Genomic DNA, 26,129 nt, shown 5'->3' with positions numbered 1-26,129 from the left:
TGCTAACTAGAGGATTCCTATAACAAGGACACTCCAAGTATATATACCAGGATGACATGTCCTCAAGGCTGTCAGTCTTTCTCTACTTGCCCTTTTAGAACTTTCACGCCACCTCAGCGTGCATTGATGCCCATACAAAGAGCTACAGTTTCACCTGACTGAAAATTTTGTTCGAAACTTAGGTAACGCCAGTATGTTAACAGTGCCTCCCACAGAAAGATCTCTCAACATACTTTAGGTTCACGATGCATGTTCGGTAACTGACACGCAGAAGGAGCTGTAAAATGGCCACACGGATGAGATTAATTACGTCCCCTGACCTCCACCGTGTTCTTGTGAGATTGAGTAGTGACACCTTGCTGCAGTCGCTATCTATAGGGAAAGAAGGTGAAAGTGCCAGTCCTACTAAACAATGCATCAGTCACTTTGTGCATTACATTTGTGGGCAGCTAATCAGCTGATGCTACATATCGCTGCCATTCTGGTCCTCAAGGAGGTAGACGCACAGGAGTTGAGAGACAGAAGGTGACCTTATTTGTTATTGACTGTTTTTTCCCCCCCAAGGAGGAAGTTGATTGAAGGTGCCCTTACAGCAGATGCACAAGATTGCAATATTTTCACTTGGGAATGCCTTGGTAGGAAATTCTATACATGCTGAAAATTATTAATGGAAAACAAAATGGCATTACACCTTGAGCTCCCTTTCCCATATGTGTTGATGCTACTGACCTTTAACATCAACTTTCACTTTCCCAACACTGGAGGGGACCTTCATGAATGAAAATAAAGGGTTCCTGGCATGCGTTCCAATTACAACAGCAATTTCATAGAATCATAGAAACCCTACAGTGCAGAAAGAGGCCATGTGGCCCATCGAGTCTGCACCGACCACAATCCCACCCAGGCCCTACCCCCATATCCCTACACATTTATCCACTAATCCCTCTAACCTACGCATCTCAGGACAATAAGGGGCAATTTTAGCATGGCCAATCAACCTAACCCGCACATCTTTGGACTGTGGGAGTGATGCGCGATTAAATCACTTGGGAGGCTAGAATGTACCCGGGAAATAAAGGCTTTTATTACTGACAAGAATGGAGCACACTATATACAATACAATCCCAGGCTAAAGGGTCTCCAGGCAGTGCAGTGCTCTTTATACTTCCCCTGGTAGGCGGAGCCAACTGGAGTGTACCACAGAACAATATCAACAGGTAGAACAGCCCAACCCTAACACCAACAGTAATTACAGTAACATATCTACAAACCCCATAGTGCTGACCATCCATGGCTCAGCACTCACAGTGGTAACCAACTATGGTTCACCACATTCACCCCTCCTTTAAAAACAAAGGCCGGTGGGGCAAAAAAAAAACCCAGAACAACTGTTCATATAATCACAAGTTCAGTCGTATTGGAGGACCACACCGTCTCTGCGACCTCCTCAACACTGGCGGTAACGCCGGTTCTGGTGACCGTGGTGACCTTCTCTCCAAGGCAGTGTCCAGTGACTCCTCCAGTTCCTCACGGACAGGTGGACCACGAGGTGGCGACAATCTGCTGGACTCGAGCACGCCTCGAGGTGGTGACAATCTCCTGGACTCAGGCAAGCTGTACACGGGAGTAAGAGGATTAAGTGGTGGTCCCGATACTGCCCGCGCCGTGTCAGGAGGGGAGATAAGGGTCGGGGGGTCCCTAACTAGGGGTGTGGGAGCGACTGGGGTGACCAAGTCCCCTGCTGGCGCCAGATCTCTAATAGAGACCGTGTCCTCTCGCCCGTCAGGATATGCCACATAGGCATATTGAGGGTTGGCGTGGAGGAGATGGACCTGTTCAACCAAAGGGTCGGACTTGCAGGTCCTAACATGCCGCCGCAGGAGGACGGGTCCTGAGTGCGTCAACCAAGACGGTAATGAGGTCCCAGAGGAAGACTTCCTAGGGAAGGAAAACATCCTCTCATGTGGAGTAGCATTGGTTGCCGTACACAGGAGTGAGCGGATAGAATGGAGCGCATCAGAGAGTACCTCTTGCCAACGGGAGACTGGAAGACCTTTAGACCTCAACGCCAGTAAGACAGCCTTCCAGACTGTAGCATTTTCTCGTTCAACCTGTCCGTTACCCCTAGGGTTGTATCTCGTAGTTCTACTTGAGGCAATCCCTTTTGAGAGCAGGTATTGCCTCAAGTCGTCACTCATGAATGACGAGCCCCTATCACTGTGGATATAGCTGGGGTAACCGAACAGGGTGAAAAGATCCCGTAATGCTTTAATGACCGTGGCAGTGGTCGTATCAGAACAGGGAATCGTGAGTACTCATCAATCACATTGAGGAAGTACACATTCCGATCTGTCAAAGGAAGGGGGCCCTTAAAGTCCACACTCATTCTTTCAAAAGGGCGAGTGGCTTTAATGAGGTGTGCCCTGTCAGGTCGGTAGAAGTGCGGTTTGCATTCAGCACATACCTGGCAGCTTCGGATTATGGACCTGACATCCTCCACTGAGTAGGGTAGATTCCGGGCCTTTACGAAATGGAAGAGCCGAGTGACCCCCGGATGGCAGAGATCATCGTGGAGGGCTTGTAATCGATTCTCCTGCACACTTGCACATGTTCCACGCGACAGGGCGTCTGAAGGCTCATTGAGCTTCCCTGGACGGTACATGATATCATAATTGTAGGTGGAGAGTTCGATTCTCCACCTCAAGATTTTATCATTTTTGATCTTACCCCGTAACGTGTTGTTGAACATGAACGCCACGGACCGCTGGTCCGTGAGCAGGGTGAATCGTTTTCCCGCCAAGTAATAGCGCCAATACCGAACGGCCTCCACAATGGCCTGGGCCTCCTTTTCCACCGCAGAGTATCGAATTTCGGGGCCTTGGGGGGTGTGAGAGAAAAAGGCTACAGGCCTGCCCGCCTGGTTAAGTGTGGCGGCCAAGGCGAAATCCGATGCATCACTCTCCACCTGAAAGGGGATGGACTCATCAACAGCGTGCATCGTGGCTTTCGCGATGTCGGCTTTTATCCCTTCAAAGGCTAAGCAAGCCTCTGTTGCTAGGGGAAAGGAGGTAGACTTGATGAGCGGACGGGCTTTGTCCGCATAATTGGGAACCCACTGTGCATAGTAAGAGAAGAAGCCTAAGCATCTTAAGACCATAAGACATAGGAGCGGAAGTAAGGCCATTCGGCCCATCGAGTCCACTCCACCATTCAATCATGGTTGATTTCAACTCCATTTACCCGCTCTCTCCCCATAGCCCTTAATTCCTCGAGAAATCAAGAATTTATCAATTTCTGTCTTGAAGACGCTCAACGTCTCGGCCTCCACAGCCCTCTGTGGCAATGAATTCCACAGACCTACCACTCTCTGGCTGAAGAAATTTCTCCTCATCTCTGTTCTAAAGTGACTCCCTTTTATTCTAAGGCTGTGCCCCCGCGTCCTAGTCTCCCCTGCTAATGGAAACAACTTCCCTACGTCCATCCTATCTAAGCCGTTCATTATCTTGTAAGTTTCTATTAGATCTCCCCTCAACCTCCTAAACTCCAATGAATATAATCCCACGATCCTCAGACGTTCATCGTATGTCAGGCCTACCATTCCTGGGATCATCCGTGTGAATCTCTGCTGGACCCGCTCCAGTGCCAGTATGTCCTTCCTGAGGTGTGGGGCCCAAAATTGCTCACAGTACTCCAAATGGGGCCTAACCAGTGCTTTATAAAGCCTCAGAAGTACATCCCTGCTTTTGTATTCCAAGCCTCTTGAGATAAATGACAACATTACATTTGCTTTCTTAATTACGGACTCAACCTGCAAGTTTACCTTTAGAGAATCCTGGACTAGGACTCCCAAGTCCCTTTGCACTTTAGCATTATGAATTTTGTCACCGTTTAGAAAATAGTCCATGCCTCTATTCTTTTTTCCAAACTGCAAGACCTCGCACTTGCCCACGTTGAATTTCATCAGCCACTTCTTGGACCACTCTCCTAAACTGTCTAAATCTTTCTGCAGCCTCCCCACCTCCTCAATACTACCTGCCCCTCCACCTATCTTTGTATCATCGGCAAACTTGGCCAGAATGCCCCCAGTCCCGTCATCTCAGTGCTTTGATGCTAGTGGGCAGGGGAAGTACCAGTAGGGGACGCATACGGTCTGGATCAGGGCCAAGGACCCCGTTTTCCACCACGTATCCGAGAATTGCTAAACGGCGCTTGCGAAATACGCACTTCTCCCTGTTGTAGGTCAGATTCAGGCGAGACGCAGTGCGTAAAAATCTAAGAAGGTTGGCATCGTGGTCCTGCTGGTCATGGCCGCAGATAGTGACGTTATCCAGGTACGGGAAGGTAGCCCGCAGCCCGTTTTGGTCCACCATTCGGTCCATTGCACGCTGGAAGACCGAGACCCCATTCGTGACGCCAAAGGGAACTCTTAAAAAGTGATAAAGGCGACCATCTGCCTCAAAGGCCGTGTATTTTCGGTCCTCTGGGCGAATGGGGAGCTGGTGGTAAGCTGACTTCAAGTCAATGGTGGAGAACACCCGGTACTGCGCAATCTGGTTGACCATGTCAGATGTGCGCGGGAGAGGATACGCATCCAGCTGCGTGTATCCATTAATGGTCTGACTATAGTCCATGACCATCCGGGGTTTGTGTCCAGTTTTAACCACCACTACTTGCGCTCTCCATGGACTAGAACTAGGTTGGATGATCCCTTCCTTGAGGAGCCGCTGAACCTCAGATCGAATAAAGATCCGATCCTCAGCGCTGTAACGCCTGCTCTTGGTTGCGATGGGCTTGCAGCCTGGCACTAGATTCTCGAATAAGGATGGTGGGGTGATTCTGAGTGTCGAGAGGCTACACGTGGAGCGTGCTGGGCAATTTGGAGGCTGCTGTGCTCCCACTGAAAGTGGAGGGAGCGGCCCATCGTACTGCAAGGTTACACTCCTCAGGTGGACCATAAAGTCTAGTCCCAGGAGCATCGGAGCGCAAAGGTGCGGTAACACAAGGAGCCTGAAGTTCTCGTAAACTGTGCCCCGCACCGTCAAGTTGACCACGCACCTCCCTAGCACGGTAACAGACCGGGACCTTGACGCCACCGAAATTGTCTGTCTGACAGTCCGTACTCGGAGACCGCACCGTTTCACGGTGTCAGGGTGAATGAAACTCTCTGTGCTCCCGCTGTCAAACAAACAATGAATTTGGCGTCAGTTTACCTCTATGTCCATCATGGACTTGTCGAGCCTGTGAGGCTTGGCCTGGTCCAGGATGATTGACGCCACCGTCGGATCTTGGGTGCCGCTGCAGGCAGCTGAGATGGTTGATGATGATGACCCCTGCTGGTCGTCCGCGGTCGGTGCCAACCAAAATGGCTGCGCCCATGGATCGCACGTGGTCGGTGTCGCTAAAAGTGGCGGCCCCTGCAGGTCGCACATGTCTTGCGTCTCCGTCGTCAGGAATGGCGGCGCTCTGGAATCGTACGTGGTGGAGGACCTCGAAGATGCTGGAGACAAGGAGACAGGCTCAGGAGAATCACACGCCACACTGCTATGTTTGGAGCGTGGTTTGGTCCTGCAGACTTTGGCATAATGCCCTTTCTTTCCGCACGCGGAGCACAATACCGTTCTGGCTGGACATCGTTGCCGAGGGTGCTTCGCCAATCCACAGAAGTAACACCGCGGGCCACCTGGAGCTGCCGCCGTCCTCAGGTCCGAGGTTGGGAACACAATCGCGCAGTTTTTTGGAGCCGCTGAATAAAGCAGAGTCGGTGGCTGTACTTGCCACGATGTTCCCGCATGGTCGGTGGGGTACGTTTCTAGGCTTCTGGAGGCCGTCTCCATAGCGTCAGCCAATTCTACTGTCTTAGCGAGGTCTAGGTTACCTTGCTCTAGCAGCCGGAGGCGAATGTACGACGAGCCGATTCCCGCCACGAACGCACCGCGGATCAAGTCGCTCGTATACTGGGCCGCCGACACTGACTTGCAGTTGCAGGCTCTGGCTAGCTGCTGGAGTTCACCCAGGTACTGTTCTGTCGTTTCGCCGGGCTGCCGCCGTCAAGTGGCTAGAAGGAGTCGAGCATGGATCTCGTTTGGCGGTTTGTTGTACCACTTCTTAAATAGTTCGATGGCCCCTTTGTAGTCTTGGGCATCGCGGATTGCTAAGTATACGGTGTCGCTTACCCTCGCGTGGAGGACCCGCAGTCTATCGGCGTCGTTTTGAATGGCTGTTGAGGCATCGATGTAGTCTTGAAAACACTTTAACCAATGGTCGAAAGTGTTCGACGCTCCTGCCGCACGTGGATCTAGTGTAAGCTGATCGGGTTTCAACATTTGCTCCATGGTTTTCAAAATTTTGTCAGTAATAAAATTGATGCGCGATTAAATCACTCGGGAGGCTCGAATGTACCCGGGAAATAAAGGCTTTTATTACTGACAAGAATGGAGCACACTATATACAATACAATCCCAGACTAAAGGGTCTCCAGGCAGTGCAGTGACCTTTATACTTCCCCTGGTAGGCGGAGCCAACTGGAGTGTACCACAGAACAATATCAACAGGTAGAACAGCCCAACCCTAACCCCAACAGTGACAACAGTAACATATCTACAAACACCCATAGTGCTGACCATCCATGGCTCAGCACTCATAGTGGTAACCAACTATGGTTCACCACAGGGAGGAAACCGGAGCACCCGGAAGAAAGATTTGTATTTTTATACTGCAGGGCTGAATTAAAGGGCTGAATTTTACAACCCCCACCCCTCAGGGGCAGTTGGGATTTGGGGGAGGGCTGTAAACTTAGGGTACCATGGCAATTAATGGCTACTAAAGGCATTCTCCTGCCGCCACTAGGATTTGTTCCACAGCAGTGGAGGAGCAGGTGGGGCTTCAGCTCATCGAATGGTTATAGTGCGAAAGGAAGCCATTTGGCTTGTCGAGTCTATGTCAGCACTTGCAAGAGCAATCCAGCTCGTCCAACTGCCTCATCCTTTTCCCGTAACCCTGCACATTGTGTACCTTCATGAATTTATCTAATACCCTTTTGAAAGCCACAGTTGATTCTATTTCCATTGTCCTCTTGCTGCTTAGAGAAAGGTTTCTCCTCATGCTACCTTTTGCCGTTCAGTTTAAATCAACGTCCTCTGGTTCCAGAACCTTCTGACAACGGGAACAGATTCTCTCTATCTACTCTGCCCATACCACCTTGTAATTTTGAATCCCTCCATCAAATCTCCTCTCAACATCCTTTGTTGCAAGGAGAACAACCCCAGCTTCTCATATCTATCCATGTTATTGAAGTCCCTCACCCCGGAACAACTTTAATAAATCTTTTCAGCCCCAATCTAAAGCCTTCACATCCTTGCTAGAGTGCAGTACTGAAAATTGGACATGATACTCCAATTGTGATTGAACCAGCTATCATAAAGTTTCGTTTAACTTACTTGCTTTCATACTCTATGTCTTGGGCAGTTCGGTGGCATAATGGTTAGCACTGCTGCCTCACAGCACCAGGGACCCGGGTTCAATTCCGGCCGCGGGTCATTGTCTATGTGGAGTTTGCACATTCTCCCCGTGTCTGCACGGGTTTCCTTCGGGTGCTCCGGTTTCCTCCCACAGTCCAAAGATGTTAGGTTGATTGGCTGTGCTAAATTGATCCTAGTGTCAGAGGGATTAGCAGGGTAAATGTGTGAGGTTACAGGAAAAAGGCCTGGGTGGGATTGTGGTTGGTACAGACTCAATGGGCCGAATGGCCTCTTTCTGCACTGTAGGGATTCTATGATTTATAAAACCCAGGATCCCATATGCTGTTTTTATCTGCTTTCTCAACCTGCTCTTCCACCTTCAACGGCTTGTATACATACATCCTTGCCAGGCCTCTCTGCTCCAGCACTTCCTTTAGAATTGTACTTTTTAGCTAATAATGCCTCTCCTCCTGCACCCTACCAAAATGTTTCACTTTGCACTTCTCTGCATTAGATTTCTTCGCATAGTCAAATATCCCAACAACTTCACAGGAGCAAAATCAGGCAAACCGATTGGCACAGAGCCAGAGGAGACATTGGGACAGGTGATCAAAACCTTGGTCAAAAAGTTAGGTTTTAAAGAATGTCTTAAAGAAGAAGAGAGAAACGGAGAGGGGGAAGGAATTCCAAAGCTTAGGGCCATGGTGCTGAAGGCAGCACCACTAATTGTGGGAGAAAAGAAGTTGGGCTGCACAAGAATTCTTAAGAATAATAATGCTGGAGGAGGTATTGCAAATGCCTGCCAAAACTTTCACATTCCATGTGAGAATTAATGATGGTACTATAATATTACTTTCAAAGCGGCATAGTTTTACGTTACAAAAGAGATGAGGGCAGAGAGCTTGGTAAATCCTGATGTCCCAGTCACAGCTATCTATTTAGTACCAATAAATCTGTTCCAATCCATTAGAAAATTCATCATGCTTTCTCTCATGATGCCTTGCTACTGCATAATTTGATAGTATCCAGTAGAGTCAATGAACTCGATGGGCCAAATGGCCTCTTTCTGCACTGTAGGGATTCTACGATGATTCTATGATCCCCAATACTTCACCCATGTGAGTCATGCCAGACTGCTAATATCTGTATGATACAGAGGACATCATGGCTGAATGCTGCCTTTACTTGGACATGATGTGGAGATGCCGGCGTTGGACTGGGGTAAACACAGTAAACTCCTTAAGGAGCTTAAGGCTCCGAAAGCTTGTGGCTTTTGCTACCAAATAAACCTGTTGAACTTTAACCTGGTGTTGTTAAACTTCTTACTGTGTTTACTTGGGCACGCAGTCGAGCTGGACAATATTAAACTGACCTGCTCATCTGGAGACTGGCGGGCTGGGCTGTAGTGTTGATTTTACACCTCCACCTGATTTTACTCTCCATGAAGGGTAATTTTGGATTGACTATAAGACCACTGTTCCACCCAACTTCAAACTTTCATCGAAAGATTTAGGTTAAAATTCTCCCACAAGCGCACTTCTAGAAAGGCCCAGTGAGTGGTATTCAATAGCAGATTCCACATTTTATACTTCTCCTAACCTGGCATCCTGACACAAATTTTTACTGTCCCTGCCACCTATTTGGCTCCGAGATGGAACTTGACACAGACCAGACATTGCATCTGTGACCTTTCTGCTTTCTACTACTCACTGAATAAAGTGGCTGCACCATCAGTGGAATGCAAGACTATATTTCCAATTATTTCTATGACGCAGGAGCATTAATTATTGAGACCATTAAGCAGTTTGATGCTTTTTTATCAGCAAATTATGCATGAGAGTGATAGATCAATACCCTTCTCTGACCTTATCTTGCCCCCTGTTTGCTTTTGGTGTTGTCAGCAGGCAGCAACACAAAGCAAGCAATTTGGATGGTATGAAGGTGACTATTGAATAGTGATTGTTTTTATTCTAATATAGTAATGTGCAGGGGTAGGAGGATGGGGCAGGAGAGTGGCACCAAGTCACAGGGCGCAATCTTACCTGCCATTCACGCCACGTTCCCGCTGCAGCAAGGTCGGAGAATTTGGCGACCAGTCAAATCTCTGTTGACTGCGGCGGGACAGGAAAATCCTGCCGGCATAAACGGTGGTAAGATTCCGGCCATAGTGTTCACATAGAGAGCAGGGTCAGTCACGATGGGCTGAATGGTCTCCTTCTGAACCATAGCAATTCTGTGATACTGATTCCATAACTATATTTACAATGTTGCTGGGCTGGAGCCAGGTGGTGGGGAGTGAAATGGCAAAGCCATTTATTATTTTCATGAACAAATGCCCGGAATTTTAACATTCTCGTTATGAAGTTAGACAGCTTAGAGTAATGTTCATTTAAAAAATATATACACTCAAAGATAAAATGTAAGCAGTTAGCTCGATTCTACAAACACAGCTAACGAGACATGTTTACAAGATGTGTTCACTTGTGAAGTGTGATGCTGGAATCTGCTGTAGAAGGGAAGGGAACTGTTTGGGGACAGGGCTCAGCTTTTTCTGGTCGTCCACATGTTGATCAGATTCACTGCAGGTATCTGTCTGTCTGCAGCACAACACTCGCCCCACAGATCCAGGAACAGATAATGCAGAAATTGAAAGTTAGCACTGGTGCACTGCAGTACAGTGGGGGGGTTTTCTTCTGTATCAGAACTGGAGCAGCAGGGGAGCCTCTGAAAATGGTTATAAATCCAAGGTAGATTAACATTCTCACTTTCAGCAAAGTAAAAAAATTGTAATAATCATATTGATTTTTTCCTCCCCCACAAGATCAATAAAAACAACTTGCATTTATATTGCAGTGACACACACAATGCTCTGCACTGGTTTGTAGTCAGACACAACTTGACACCGAGTTGCATGAAGAAGCGTAGGGACATCTGATCCAAGAGATGAAAGGGAAAGATTTTGAAAAGCATCAAAGGAGAAGTGAGAAAGGTGCAAAGATGGAGAGGTTTATGGAGGGAATTCAGGAGCTTGGGGTGTAGGCAACTGGAGCAGTGACTGCCAATGGTGAGGTGGTGGAAATCAACTCGGGATACAAAAAGGCTAGAATTCAGGAGTGCAAAGTTCTCAGCGTGTTGTAAAACTAGAGTTGGGGAGGATTTAAACAAGAGGATGCAAATTTTAAATTCCAGGCATTGCTGCACCTGTAGCCACCTGGTTAATGAACACGGGTGATTAAGTTTTAAGTTTATTTATTAGTGTCACAAATTGGCTTACATTAACACTGCAATGAAGTTACTGTGAAAATCCCCGAGTGTCACACTCCGGTACCTGTTCGGGTACACTAAGGGGCAATTTAGCATGGCCAATCCACCTAACCAGCAGACCTTTCAGACTGAGAGAGGAAACTGGAGCACCCGAAGGAAACCCACGCAGACATGCGGAGAACGTGCAAACTCCACGCAGACAGTGACCCAAGCCGGGAATCGAACCCGGATTCTTGGTGCTGTGAGGCAGTAGCGCTAAGCAGAGGAGCGCACAGTGGCACAATGGTTAGCACTGCTGCCTCACAGCGCCAGGGACTCAGTTTCAATTCCCGGCTTGGGTCACTGCCTGTGCGGAGTCTGCACGTCCTCCCCGTGTCTGCGTAGGTTTCCTCCAGGTGCTCTGGTTTCCTCCCACAGTCTGGAAGGACCGGTTAGGTGCATTGGCCGTGCTACATTCTCCCTCAGTGTACCCAAACAGACTCTGGAGTGTGGAGACTAGGGGATTTTCACAGTAACTTTATTGCAGTGTTAATGTAAGCCTACTTGGGACTAATAAGTAAACTTTACTTTTTAACCACTGTGTCACCATGTTGCCCTTAGTGAATGGCGCTAGGTATGAGTTCAGAAACAGGCTGCAGATGATACTGGAAAATAAATATGGGTGAGCAATGTCATTCTGCCCAACCTAGCTCATCTATTTATATCTGCACCCCCATCATCAAGTGTTTCTCAGATGATCCAACGATTTTCCCACCCGACCCTAACCAGGAGCCCACCTCAAATACTAATATTCCACCATGTGAAGAAAGTCAGACATCAATTCTAAATTTGCCTTTTATTATTTTGAACCTGTGTCTTTTTGTTCTTTTATCAAAGTATTCCATATTTACCTTTGTCTATCGGTTTAATCTACAGCTCCACAGAGTCTCCCCTCTTGATACCTCTATTCTCATCTTTTCTCTGATTTGGATGTTAATTCTGATTTCTTTTCAGATGGTAGGAATCCAGTTGCGATAGGGAATAACGTTAAACCAAAATATTTTACTTCCATGGCACTTAAAGAGCACGCGGCTCTGCAGAAATGAAATTGGACAGTGGCCAGGGTAGAAAAATAGATGGAATTGCATTTACTGCCTGTTATACAATATATACAATGTTTCGTCCTGTTGAAGTCACAGGGTGAGGCATATAACAGGCAGCTGATGTCGTGTACCACTTGTTTTGAGAACCTGTACATGCCCAAATTGCTCCCCACTGTCGCTGTGATGTATGTCAAAGTAAGACTCGTACAGCTATCCTGTTTTCCTAAATGAAGGTTCGTCCAGCTGCAGCCGTCAGTCCCAGAACCTATGCGGCAGCGGGGATCTGCCTCCAGGGAGGCCAATGGCCATATCTTTGGATGTTCAAGTAGAAGAACTGAATACACGGTAAGACGATGTTTGTATTTTAAAGGGGTCCTTGTGCAGATCTGTCCTGGTGTGCAATGTAACACTGCTACATGAATGTGGTAAGATAATCCTTCAGGATAATGGGGAGGCGATGGCCTAGTGGTATTATCACTAGACTGTTAATCCAGAAACTCAGTAAATATTCTGGGGACCCGGGTTCGAATCCCACCACGGCAGATGGTGGAATTTGAATTCAATAAAATATATCTGGAATTAAGAATGTACTGATAACTATGAAACCAATGTCGATTGTCGGAAAAACCCATCTGGCTCACTAATGCCCTTTAGGAAAGGAAATCTGACATTCTTTGCTGGTCTGGCCTACATGTGACTCGCAGCAATGTGGTTGACTCTCAAGGGCAACAAGGGATGGATAATAAATGCTCGCCACCATAAAACACCCATGTTTTATGAAGGAATAAAAATAATAATATATTGTTGCGACTTACTTTTTGTCAAAACAACTGGAAAAATATGAAATTGGATATCTCCTGCAGATTGAGCCATTTGAAAGTATGAAACTTGTGCAAATATGATCTGTTTGGCATCTGACATAAGATGCCAAATTGGTACCTACTCGCTAGTACCTGACTGGCAGTGACTCAGAAATGTGTCAGTCTGTCCACCAGTGCTTACTCTGAGGGTATGTTTTGTGTTTATTTGAATGCGGGAACTTCCAATGTCTTTATGCATAGTCATGTTGGTTGCTGGTGTTGGCTAGCAATAGAGTACTTTGCAGTTACTGGCCTTTTGGACAAGAGGATTGTCCAAGGGCAGTTTCCTGTATTAACGTTTTGAACTCCTGTAAATCGAACACACAAGAAGTGAATGTGGAATGTGTTTTTCTTTAAATTAATACTCCCTTCGTAGCGTGGATAATCCTGGGGTTTCTATACCCTGTGCAAAAAAGGATACACTTGAATTTAAGAAAATAACTTTACATGGTGCGGAATTATTGTACCTTGCTAGAAATGCTAGGAACTCATTATACTGGTGACTTTGGTGTTTAGAGAATGGAAATAAATCGCTAGCATTTCAATTCCCTTGTTTAGAGGTTAATAAAGCAGACTTTCTCAGCTGTACAGCTGTGCCTCAACACTGTGGTGAATAGACCCGCACCTGCAGCTCAATTCTTTGACTTGTGTGAAGTGTCACATGTTTTGCAATTGTTTTTGTTCTTTCATGGTATGTGGGTGTCGTTGGCAAGGCCAGTATTTCTCGCTAATCCCTAATTGCCCTTGAGAAGGTGCTGGTGAACTGCTGCTTGTCTGTCTCACGCGAGAAACTGTTGATTTTATTTTTATTTTTAAAGTCAGATGAACTGCTTAATATATAATTTATCAAAACACACAATCTGCACATACAATAACTTTATTCAGATATTGTACTGTAGTTCCTTAGCCAAGTCTTACCCCGATGAATCGGAAAAGGAACCCTCCATTTTAGTGGAGTACTGCGCAGTACAAAGAACAAACATTTTATTAACAATAAAAGGGAGGATTCAGTGACCATGATTCACCCTTTCAATCTCAGCACTCCATGTTCTGGTGTGATGATGGCTCTTTGTGTTCCATTGTTCAGGCTAAAGTAAATGTTAAATATTAAGAATGCTACCAAGAGGATAGAAAGGTCCCATCCAAAATTGAAAACCTGAGTCCCTCTTTAAGATGCTGATGGGTCTGATGTGTATTTCCTGTGTACATTTGGTGTTTTAAAGTCAGATTTCTGGCCGGCGTGGTTTTGGCAGCAATCTTGATTATTTCCCAAGAACTTTACAAAGAAAAGCACTTCGTAGCCAAGGAAGGGCCTTTGAAGTCTAGCTGCTGTTTTAATATAGGCAAACCCACAAGAACACAGGGACCTCTACAAACAGGATGGTCTGCACTTGAACCAGAGGGGTACCAATATCTTGGGGGGGAAATTTGCTAATGCTCTTCGGGAGGGTTTAAACTAATTCAGCAGGGGGGTGGGTACCTGAATTGTAGCTCCGGTGTACAGGAGGTTGAGAGTAGTGAGGTCATGGATGAGGTTTCAGGGTCGCAGGAGTGTACTGGCAGGCAGGCAGGCGGTTTGAAGTGTGTATACTTCAATGCCAGGAGCATCCGGAATAAGGTGGGTGAGCTTGCAGCATGGGTTGGTACCTGGGATTTCGATGTTGTGGCCATCTCGGAGACATGGATAGAGCAGGGACAGGAATGGTTGTTGCAGGTTCCAGGGTTTAGATGTTTCAGTAAGTGCAGGGAAGGTGGTAAAAGAGGGGGAGGTGTGGCATTGTTAGTCAAGGACAGTATTACGGTGGCAGAAAGGACATTTGATGAGGACTCGTCTACTGAGGTAGTTTGGGCTGAGGTTAGAAACAGGAAAGGAGAGGTCACCCTGTTGGGAGTTTTTTATAGACCTCTGAAAAGTTCCAGAGATGTAGAGGAAAAGATTGCAAAGATGATTCTGGATAGGAGCGAAAGTAACAGGGTAGTTGTACTGGGGGACTTTAACCTTACAAATATTGACTGGAAAAGCTATAGTTCGAGTACTTTAGAGGGGTCGGTTTTTGTCCAGTGTGTGCAGGAAGGCTTCCTGACGCAGTACATAGATAGACCAACAAGAGGCGAGGCCACATTGGATTTGGTACTGGGTAATGAACCAGGCCAGGTGTTAGATTTGGAGGTAGGTGAGCACTTTGGTGACAGTGACCACAATTCGATTATGTTTACTTTAGCAATGGAAAAGGATAGGTATATACCAAAGGGCAAGAGTTATAGCTGGGGGAAAGGAAATTATGATGCGATTAGGTGAAATTTAGCTGGCATAGGTTGGGGAAGGAAACTGCAGGGGATGGGCACAATTGTAATGTGGAACTTGTTCAAGGAACAGCTACTACGCGTCGTTGATAAATATGTACCTGTCAGGCAGGGAGGAAGCAGACGTGTGAGGGAACCGTGGTTTACTAAGGAGGTTGAATCTCTTGTGAAGAGGAGGAAGGAGACTTATGTTAAGATGAGACGTGAAGGCTCAGTTAGGGAGCTTGAGAGTTACAAGTTAGTCAGGAAGGACCTAAAGAAAGAGTTAAGAAGAGCCAGGAGGGGACATGAGAAGTCTTTGGCGGGTAGGATCAAGGAAAATCCTAAAGCTTTCTATAGGTAGGTCAGGAGTAAAAGAATGACTAGGGTAAGATTAGGGCCAGTCAAGGACAGGAGTGGGAAGTTGTGCATAGAGTCTGAAGAGATAGGAGAGGCACTAAATGAATATTTTTCGTCGGTATTCACACTGGAGAGGGACAGTGTTGTTGAGGGGAGTACTGAGATGCAGGCTGTTGGACTGGATGGGATTGTTGTTCATAAGGAGGAGGTGTTAGCAATTCTGGAAAGGGTAAAAATAGATAAGTCCCCTGGGCCGGATGGGATTTATCCTAGGATTCTCTGGGAGGCTAGAGAGGAGATTGCAGAGCCTTTGGCTTTGATCTTTGTGTCGTCATTGTCTACAGGAACAGTGCCAGAAGACTGGAGGATAGCAAATGTTGTCCCCTTGTTCAAGAAGGGGAGTAGGGACAACCCTGGTAATTATAGACTGGTGAGCCTTACTTCTGTTGTGGGCAAAGTATTGGAAAGGATTATAAGAGATAGGATTTATAATCACCTAGAAAGGAATAATTTGATTAGGGATAGTCAGCACGGTTTTGTGAAGGGTAGGTCGTGCCTCACAAACCTTATTGAGTTCTTTGAGAAGGTGACCAAAGAGGTGGATGAGGGTAAAGCGGTTGATGTGGTGTATATGGATTTCAGCAAAGTGTTTGATAAGGTTCCCCATGGTAAGCTTTTGCAGAAAATACGGACACATGGGATTGAAGGTGATTTAGTGGTTTGGATCAGGAATTGGCTAGCTGTAAGAAAACAAAGGGTGGTGGTTGATGGGAAATATTCATCCTTGAGTTCAGTTACTAGTGGTGTACCGCAAGGATCTGTTTTGGGGCCACTGCTGTTTGTCATTTTTATTAATGACCTGGATGAGGGCGTGGAAGGATGGATTAGTAAATTTGCGGATGACACTAAAGTCGGTGGAGTTGTAGACAGTGCGGAGGGAAGTGGCAGGTTACAGAGGGACATAGATAAGCTGCAGAGCTGGGCTGAGAGGTGGCAAATGGAGTTTAATGCGGAAAAGTGTGAGGTGATTCACTTTGGAAGGAGTAACAGGAATACAGAGTACTGGGCTAATGGTAAGATACTTGGTAGTGTGGATGAACAGAGGGAAGTGCAGCAGAGAGGGAGAGATTCGCGAGAGGAGTGCTGCGGGTAAGCGCTGTTATTTTTAACTTACTTTTTCGCGGGTTTTTTCTTTAAAAATATCTAAACCCGGAAGTGGTCGCGCAGGGAGGTCTGGGAGAGAGAGATTTTTTTTTTTTTAAAAAGTTACTCACCTCAGTGAATCGGCCTCATTGCGTCTTGGAAGTGCAGCAGAGAGGGAGAGATTCGCGAGAGGAGTGCTGCGGGTAAGCGCTGTTATTTTTAACTTACTTTTTCGCGGGTTTTTTCTTTAAAAATATCTAAACCCGGAAGTGGTCGCGCAGGGAGGTCTGGGAGAGAGAGATTTTTTTTTTCCCCAATAAATTGGAACAGAGAGGAATCCCGATACTCTACACTTGTAGAGTATCCCACCCTCCCTCCTCCTCTAACCTAAAAAAAAGACCCAGTGAGAGCAGGGCTTTGGAGAAAACAGGAGGAGGAAAGGTAAGTTTAAAATTTTCATTCACTTTTTTTTCCCTGTGTGTTTAAAGGGGCAATTATGAGTGTGAGGCCAGTATGTTGTTCCCAATGTAGGATGTGGGAGGTCCTGGAGGCTCCTAGCCTCCCGGACGACCATATCTGTGCTGGGTGTGTTGAGCTGCGGTTCCTAAGGGAACATGTTAGGGAACTGGAATTGCAGCTCGAGGACCTTCGCCGGGTTAGGGATAGTGAGGAGGTCATTGACAGGAGCTATCGGCAGGTGGTCACACCGGGACCACGGGAGGAGGGTAACTGGGTAACAGTGAGGAAGGAGAAAGCTCAGTTGATGGTGAGCACCCCGGTGGATGTGCCCCTTAATAATAAGTACTCCTGTCTGAGTACTAATGGGGTGGACAGCCCACCTGGGGGAAGCAGCGGTGGCAGTGTCTCTGGAGCTGAGCCTGGCCCAGTAGTGCAAAAGGGTAAGGAAAGGAGGGTAGTGCTAATTGGGGACTCTACGGTGAGGGGGTCAGATAGGCGTTTTTGCGGACACAGACGGGACTCTCGGATGGTGGTTTGCCTCCCTGGTGCAGGGGTCCGGGATGTCTCTGGTCGAGTCCCAGAAATCCTGAAGGGGGAGGGAGAGGAGCCGAAGGTCGTGATGCATATAGGTACTGCTGACATAGGTAGGAAGAGGGAAGGGGTCATGAAAAGAGAATATAGGGAGTTAGGTAGACAGCTGAGAAAGAGGAATGCAAAGGTAGTAATCTCGGGATTGCTGCCTGTGCCGCGGGAGAGTGAGAACAGGAATCGGTGGAGAATGAATGCGTGGCTGAGGGACTGGAGCAAGGGACAAGGATTTGGGTACTTGGATCATTGGGACCTCTTTAGGGGCAGGTGTGACCTGTTTAAAAAAGACGGGTGGCACTTGAATCCCAGGGGGACCAATATCCTGGCGGGAAGGTTGGCTAAGGCTACTGGAGAGACTTTAAACTAGAAAGGTTGGGGGGAGGGAATCGCAATGAGGGGACTGAGAGCGAGGAGGTTAGCTCGCAAATAGATAAGGAATGTAAACAGGGTAAGAGGGAGGTTAGACGAGTGATGGAGAAGGGAAGTGCTCAGGCTGAAGGTCTGAGATGTGTCTATTTTAATGCCAGGAGTGTAGTGAATAAAGTGGATGAGCTTAGAGCGTGGATTGCTGCTTCGAATTGTGATGTGGTGGCCATTACGGAGACTTGGATGTCTCAGGGACAGGACTGGGTGCTTCAGGTGCCGGGTTTTAGATGTTTCAGGAAGGACAGGGAGGGAGGCAAGAGAGGGGGGGGAGTGGCACTGTTGATCAGGGATAGTGTCACGGCTGTAGAGAAGGTGGACGCCGTGGAGGGATTGACTACGGAGTCTCTGTGGGTGGAGGTGAGGAACAGGAAGGGATCGGTAACGTTGCTGGGTGTTTTCTATAGGCCGCCCAATAGTAACAGAGATGTTGAGGAGCAGATGGGGAAACAGATCCTGGAGAGATGTAGGAATAACAGAGTTGTCGTGATGGGAGATTTTAATTTCCCAAACATAGATTGGAATATCCCTAGGGCTAGGGGTTTGGATGGAGAGGAGTTTGTTAGGTGTGTCCAGGAGAGTTTCCTGACACAGTATGTGGATAAGCCTACTAGAGGAGAGGCTGTACTTGATCTGGTGCTGGCTAATGAACCTGGACAGGTGGAGGATCTCTCAGTGGGTGAGCATCTTGGGGATAGCGATCATAATTCTATCTCCTTCACGATAGCATTGGAAAGAGATAGGATCAGGCAGGCTAGGAAAGTGTTTCTCTGGAGTAAAGGGAAATACAGTGTCATCAGGGAGGAAATTAGACGGGTAAATTGGAAGGAGGCATTCTTGGGGAAAAGTACCGAAGGAAAGTGGAGGATTTTCAAGGAATGTTTGTCTGGAGCTCTGCATGACAACGTTCCGATGAGACAGGGGGGTGTTGGTAGGGTACGGGAACCGTGGTGCACAAAGGTTGTGATGAACCTGGTGAATAAGAAAAGAGAGGCGTACAGAAAGTTCAGAGAGCTAGGAGGTGTTAAGGATTTAGAGGAGTATACGGGATGTAGGAAGGAGCTTAAGAAGGAAATTAGGAGAGCGAGAAGGGGTCATGAGAAGGCCTTGGCGGGTAAGATTAAGGAGAATCCCAAGGCTTTCTACAAATATGTCAAGAGTAAAAGGATGAGATGTGAAGGCATAGGACCCTTAAAAGGTGAAGGGGGAAAAGTTTGTGCGGAACCGTTAGAAATGGCGGAGCTGCTTAATGAATACTTTACCTCGGTATTCACGGTGGAAAGGGATCTGGGTGGTTGTACTGCTGGTTTGCGGTGGACAGAAAGGATCGAGCATGTGGACATAAAGAAAGAGGATGTGTTGGAACTATTGAATGGCATCAAGGTTGGTAAGTCGCCGGGACCGGATGGGATGTACCCCAGGTTACTCTGGGAGGCGAGGGAGGAGATTGCGGAGCCTTTGGCGATGATCTTTGCATCGTCGATGGAGACGGGAGAGGTTCCGGAGGATTGGAGGATTGCAGATGTGGTCCCTATATTCAAGAAAGGGAACAGGGACAGCCCGGGAAATTACCGACCGGTGAGTCTAACCTCAGTGGTTGGTAAGTTGATGGAGAGGATCCTGAGAGACAGGATTTATGATCATCTAGAGAAGTTTAGTATGATCAAAAGTAGTCAGCACGGCTTTGTCAAGGGCAGGTCGTGCCTTACGAGCCTGGTTGAGTTCTTTGAAAATGTGACCAAACACATTGACGAAGGAAGAGCGGTGGATGTGGTCTATATGGACTTCAGCAAGGCGTTCGATAAGGTCCCCCATGCAAGACTTCTTGAGAAAGTGAGAGGGCATGGGATCCAAGGGGCTGTTGCCTTGTGGATCCAGAACTGGCTTGCCTGCAGAAGGCAGAGAGTGGCTGTGGAGGGGTCTTTCTCTGCATGGAGGTCAGTGACCAGTGGAGTGCCCCAGGGATCTGTTCTGGGACCCTTGCTGTTTGTCATTTTCATAAATGACCTGGATGAGGAAGTGGAGGGATGGGTTGGTAAGTTTGCTGACGACACCAAGGTAGATGGTGTTGTGGATAGTTTGGAGGGATGTCAGAAGTTGCAGCGAGACATAGATAGAATGCAAGACTGGGCGGAGAAGTGGCAGATGGACTTCAACCCGGATAAGTGTGTGGTGATCCATTTTGGCAGATCCAATGGAATGAAGCAGCAGTATAATATGAAGGGTACCATTCTTAGCAGTGTAGAGGATCAGAAGGACCTTGGGGTCCGGGTCCATAGGACTCTTAAATCGGCCTCGCAAGTGGAGGATGCGGTCAAGAAGGCGTACGGCGTACTGGCCTTCATTAATCGAGGGATTGAGTTTAGGAGTCGGGAGATAATGCTGCAGCTTTATAGGACCCTGGTTAGACCCCACTTGGAGTACTGCGCGCAGTTCTGGTCACCTCATTACAGGAAAGATGTTGAAGCCATTGAAAGGGTGCAGAGGAGATTTACAAGGATGTTGCCTGGATTGGGGGGCATGCCTTATGAGGATAGGTTGAGGGAGCTTGGTCTCTTCTCCCTGGAGAGACGAAGGATGAGAGGTGACCTGATAGAGGTTTACAAGATGTTGAGAGGTCTGGATAGGGTAGACTCCCAGAGGCTATTTCCAAGGGCTGAAATGGTTGCTACGAGAGGACACAGGTTTAAGGTGCTGGGGGGTAGGTACAGAGGAGATGTCAGGGGTAAGTTTTTCACTCAGAGGGTGGTGGGTGAGTGGAATCGGCTGACGTCGGTGGTGGTGGAGGCAAACTCGTTGGGGTCTTTTAAGAGACTTCTGGATGAGTACATGGGATTTAATGGGATTGAGGGCTATAGATAGGCCTAGAGGTGGGGATGTGATCGGCGCAACTTGTGGGCCGAAGGGCCTGTTTGTGCTGTGGCTTTCTATGTCTATGTTCTATCTGGGTGTCCATGTGCATAGATCCCTGAAAGTTGGCACCCAGGTTGATAGGGTTGTTAAGAAGGCGTACGGTTAGCTTTTATTGGTAGAGGGATTGAGTTTTGGAGCCAGGAGGTCATGCTGCAACTGTACAAAACTCTGGTGCGGCCGCATTTGGAGTATTGCGTACAGTTCTGGTCGCCATATTATAGGAAAGATGTGGAAGTGTTGGAAAGGGTGCAGAGGAGATTTACCAGAATGTTGTCTGGTATGGTGGGAAAATCGTATGAGGAAAGGCTGAGGGGCTTGAGGTTGTTTTCGTTAGAGAGAAGAAGGTTAAGAGGTGACTTAATAGAGGCATACAAGATGATCAGAGGATTAGATAGGGTGGACAGTGAGAGCCTTTTTCCTCGGATGGTGATGGCTAGCACGAGGGGACATAGCTTTATATTGAGGGGTGAAAGATATAGGACAGATGTTAGAGGTAGGTTCTTCACTCAGAGAGTAGTAAGGGCGTGGAATGCCCTGCCTGCAGCAGTAGTGGACTCGTCAACATTAAGAGCATTCAAATGGTTATTGGATAAACATATGGATGATATTGGAATAGTGTAGATTAGATGGGCTTTAGATTGGTACCACTGGTCGGCGCAACATCGCGGGCCGACGGGCCTGTACTACGCTGTAATGTTCTATGTTCTATGTTCTAATAGAGGCAGGAATAGGCCAGCAGGCCCTTCAAGCCTACCCTGCCATTCAATAAAATCATGGCTCATCTACGCCGGCCTCAACTCCTTTTCTGGGCCATTTCCCCATAGCCCTCTATTTATTGTTCGATCGACCAAATGTTTATCCACCTCCTCTTTAAATACTTCTAATGATCCAACCTCCATGATCCTTTGGGGCAGAGAATTCCAGAGATTCTCCACCCTCTGCAAGAAGAAATGTCTACACATCTCGGTTTTCAATGACTGGCCCTTTATCTTGTAGCTACTGGCAAAAACATCTCACCATCTACAGCCAATTTCTTTCACAGCAAGGTCCCACAAATAACATAAATGACTAAATAATCTGAATTTGATGGTGTTGACCGAGGGATGGATGTGTGACCGGACACAGGGATATTTCCCCTGCCCTTCTTTAAATAGGACCTTAGAGTCATTTAAGTCCAGCTAAGTGACTAGATGGGGCCTTGGTTTTAATATCTCATCCAAAATACAGTGCTCATTGCACAAGGATATCAGCATAAACTGTCTGCTTAACTCTCTGGAATGGTATTGAAACCTTATGATTCTAATTCAGAAGCGAGAGTGCTGCAACTGAGACACGGCTGACACCTATCTGGTAGAATGGCACAGAATAAGGCCATTTGGCCCATCATGCCTGTGCCAGCCCTTTGGTAGAGCTAACCAATAATCCCCATTCTCCTGATCTTTCCATAGTCCCCTCAAGTTCTTGGTTTAAATTGGTGGATTAATCTGAATGTAAAGCTGTGGTATCTTTTTGATTTCAGACTTGCCATACAGATGGATGAGAATGAAGCCTTAAAGACGGCTCTACAAAGCACTTTAAAAGCCAAAGAAGAAGACCTGAAATTATACCATGACACAATGGGTCAAGTGAAGCAGGTCTTCCTTCAGGCTCTTCGACGACACAGAGAGAAAACTTAAATCGGCTGCTTCAGCTGAAGAAACATTCCTTCAGTTTATTGTTGAGGAGGTATCCAAAACAATGGCGTGGCATTTGGAGAACAGACACAGTCAAAGAAAAAGAGAACAAACCCGATTCCATGCCACATTTCCCCAGAGGATTGCAAAGTAGACCTTGGGCTAATTGGATGATTATCAGATAATCATTTGGTTTCACTCATGCCTTTTATAAGTGAAAGGACTGAGGAATCAGAGTCACACAAATGATAAACGAGGCAGGCCACTCAACCCATCTGCGGTTTACTCCCATTACAGTATCCAACCACGTCTCAAATGACTTGAGATTTTTGATGCAAGACATAAGTCCATTTCGAGTTCGGATCAATTGCTGTAATGGTACAATAGGGATAAGGAATACAGGAATGCAGTTGGGAAGAGATAAAACTTTTCTTCCACCTGCAGGGCTAAAAATTGATTTGTAAGAATTGTACCTTCTGAATAGGCAAAGCAAGCATTGTTAAAGATAACCAGGGATTGAAGATTGCTGCTCTATCCTGTAGGAATGATACAGTTGATGTGCCATGTATCTTCCAGGGTATAGGTAATTTAAAAAAAGAGTTACTTTCCTCTATAATACCTTCATGTCAACTTCCATATTCAGGAAACTTTTTTTTTGATGGTGTGTGTTTTCAATAAAATATCAAGTCCAATGTTGCAATTATTCCAATGGGAACCCATTTTGCGGTGTCAGGATAAATCCAGGGGTGAGCAGATATTGGTACAAACCTGGTCTGAACAGATTGCCACAATTCAGCAGTCTCAACCCTCAATGTCGGACGACTGAATGCACATAATATGGGCATTCCCTCGTACATCGCGAGTAAGATATATTGCCCGGAATGTTCAGAATTGCAGCTGGTTCTTGCTGTGCCTACCCATAGGGTACATGAACATACAACATAGAACAGTACAGTACAGACCCTTCGGTCCACGATGTTGTGCCGAACCTTTTCCGAAACCAAGATCAAGCTATCCCACTCCCTATCATTCTAGTGTGCTCCATGTGCCTATCCAATAACCACTTGAAAGTTCCTAAAGTGTCTGTCTCCACTATCACAGCAGACATGAGTTGTCAATATCCTCATGGCAGGATAGAGTCAACTTCTCATCACTTCACCTCAAAGGAAATTTATACATTCCAAACAAATGCAATACTACATCTAAATGTGTAAATGCATCATCAACGTTATCTAACAATAAATGTACCTACATGCTCTTAACAAGTGCTAATGCAGCTTGCTTAAATTTTAATACACAAAATGTCAAAGATATGAGAAGTAAATTAGGGGGAGGAATTATAAGATTGATATAAGTTTTACAAAATGGAAAAAATAACGCGATTGAAGATGGACAAATCTCCAGGATCTGCTGTTTTCCACCCCAGGGGTATTGAATGAACCAAATGAAGAAAACTCCACACAGACAGAGACCCAAGCCAGGAATCGAACCTTGGTCTCTGGCGCTGTGAGGCACTGTGAGGCAGCAGTGCTAACCACTGTGCCACCCATGATCTTCCAAAACTTCCTGGAATTGCCATGCCAGCCAGACTGGGTAAGAATGACACATTTGGTGATACAGAACTTAAGTATTGCTGGAAAAAGATACATGATGTCAAACTTTTCAACTTGCACTCATCAGAACAAAAAGATGGGCGGATCGTATCAAACATTATGTCCCTTTAGCTGTTTGCAACAGGCAATGTACTGACCATACCCAACCAGGCCAGGCTTGCAAAACTCAAAACTTAGGGTGGAATTCTCCCATTTTGAGGCTAGGTGTGATAGCAGGCGGATCTGGCAAAGCCTGTCCCACTGACCAGAATGGCAGGATCCCGTGTCAGTTTCTACACTTGGACCGCATTAGTTATGCACTGTTGAGTTCACCTTTGACTCTTCCTGTGGGGGCCGGCTGCTGATTCACTCGCCTGCCCTCAGGGTTTGAAGGTCCTGGAGCCATATTTAAATAGCAGTCCAGCATACCACATATCGCTCTCTCCAAGCACCTTTCTTGACCAGACTGTGCAGATGTGGAGGGAAAAGGATAGCAGTCTCGAGAAGAAGTCTGTTTCTTGATTCAACCACATTCCTCCTCAAGCCCATGCCCCACTTAAACTTCTGCCCACTGCATCCAGAGTCTTCATCCATCCCCTTCCAGTAAACAATGTGGTATCCCCTTTGACCCCCTTGTTTGTCAGCTTTTTTTTCAGGTTTGTCAGGGTTCAGCTTCCTTCTCCTAGGTCTTCTCTTTGACTTCGACTGTTAATTTTTAACATCCACTTCCTTGCCCAATTGCCAGATGTTGTGAACCCTCACCCTTCCTCCCCCCCCTTCCCCCCCCCCCCCCCCCCCCCCCCCCCCCACACAGCCCTACTTCCACATTGCCCTTTCACCTTTGCCAGGCTACTACCTCACCCCGCACCCTCCCAGTTGAACTTCCGACCTTTGTTGCGGTGGTTGTATGGATTTTGTTACCTCTGGACTCCCCAACCCCAGGTGCAGTACTGATCTGAGTTGGTGACACAGGAGGATCTGTGGGTCCAGCAGCACGATGTTGTCCATGAAGACCAGCTCGGCACGGAGATGGTGGGCAGGAACGAGTCTGCCCTGGCAGAGTGGTGTACAATGCTTCAGGAACAGTGCAGCACTATGGCAGAAAGCTTTGTTTTTGATTTGATATATTGTCACACGTATTATGTTGCAAAGTTGGGTAGAGTAATTGTAGATTGGGAGGTAGGAAGTTAGAATTTGGTGTTTGTAAAATGGTAAAATTGTAAAATGTGAGGGGGGAAAGGCATTGCGTGGTCCTGTTAAAAGATGGTGTTTTTTCTATACTTAGAGAGTTAAAACAATGCAAGTACACAGAGATTCCAAACTGAAATATTGGTATCGAAAGGCCAAGCAGCAGTTTTTACCAAGACAACAGGCTTTTGAATTTAGCCAATCAGTCTGAATCAGGCACTTAGATACCAAGAACCTATTAAATTTAAATTTGGTGGTTTTGACAACTTCGGACCAATCCTGTTGTAGGAAATATTGATATGTCATCATGGGTATAAAAGAAGGGGGCAGTGGGACAAAGAGGGGAGAGCGACTGCCACCTACCAGAGCTATCAGCTCAGCTGTGGAGAGAGAATCGCTCTCATAGTTTCATCTATGTCTTAGAGAAAGCACCATCCAGATAGCAAAGGTACCAAGAAGCAAGAAGTTCCATACAGAAGAATCAACAGAGAAGGCACAGAATATTCCGGAAGACACCAAACCTGGTTGTAATTTAGAGAGTGACTAAATGTTAATGAGTGGGAATTGTATTTATTGGAACAGCATTCCATTAGAATCTTGTTTTATTCAGGAATAGTTAATAGTTCAAAGGGATTTATTCGGTTTGTTAATAGTTTAGTTAATTTGTTCCCTGTTAGTTAGATAAATAAATTGTTACGTGTTGATTTTAGAGTGAGTGTCAGGGATTTATTTTGTATTTAACTACTAGAGGTTGCTGAAGAACAGGTCACACCACTTCACATACACTTTTTACAGATTATAGAGCGAGGTACTCCTCTTTGGGTGTTTCGGCGTTAGTTCCCAG

At 46.7% G+C, this 26,129-nt stretch overlaps 1 protein-coding gene across 1 annotated transcript in view; it reads left to right on the top strand.

Annotated features, from left to right (window-relative positions):
* The window catches only part of ccdc13 (coiled-coil domain containing 13), an 83,251-nt gene extending 60,743 nt beyond the window's left edge, over positions 1-22,508 (top strand). Inside the window, exons 14-16 of the mRNA XM_078229648.1 lie at positions 11,715-11,717; positions 12,037-12,148; positions 22,352-22,508. Coding sequence (XP_078085774.1) covers positions 11,715-11,717; positions 12,037-12,148; positions 22,352-22,508 — 272 coding nt within the window. The remainder of the gene's footprint in view (positions 1-11,714; positions 11,718-12,036; positions 12,149-22,351) is intronic.
* The last annotated feature ends 3,621 nt before the right edge of the window (positions 22,509-26,129 follow it).

Source organism: Mustelus asterias, chromosome 2 (genome assembly GCF_964213995.1).
Source record: "Mustelus asterias chromosome 2, sMusAst1.hap1.1, whole genome shotgun sequence".
In the NCBI taxonomy this organism is placed as follows: domain Eukaryota; kingdom Metazoa; phylum Chordata; class Chondrichthyes; order Carcharhiniformes; family Triakidae; genus Mustelus; species Mustelus asterias.
The sequence above is the reverse complement of the archived record's forward strand: the minus strand, read 5'-3'. Positions and strand labels throughout refer to the sequence as shown.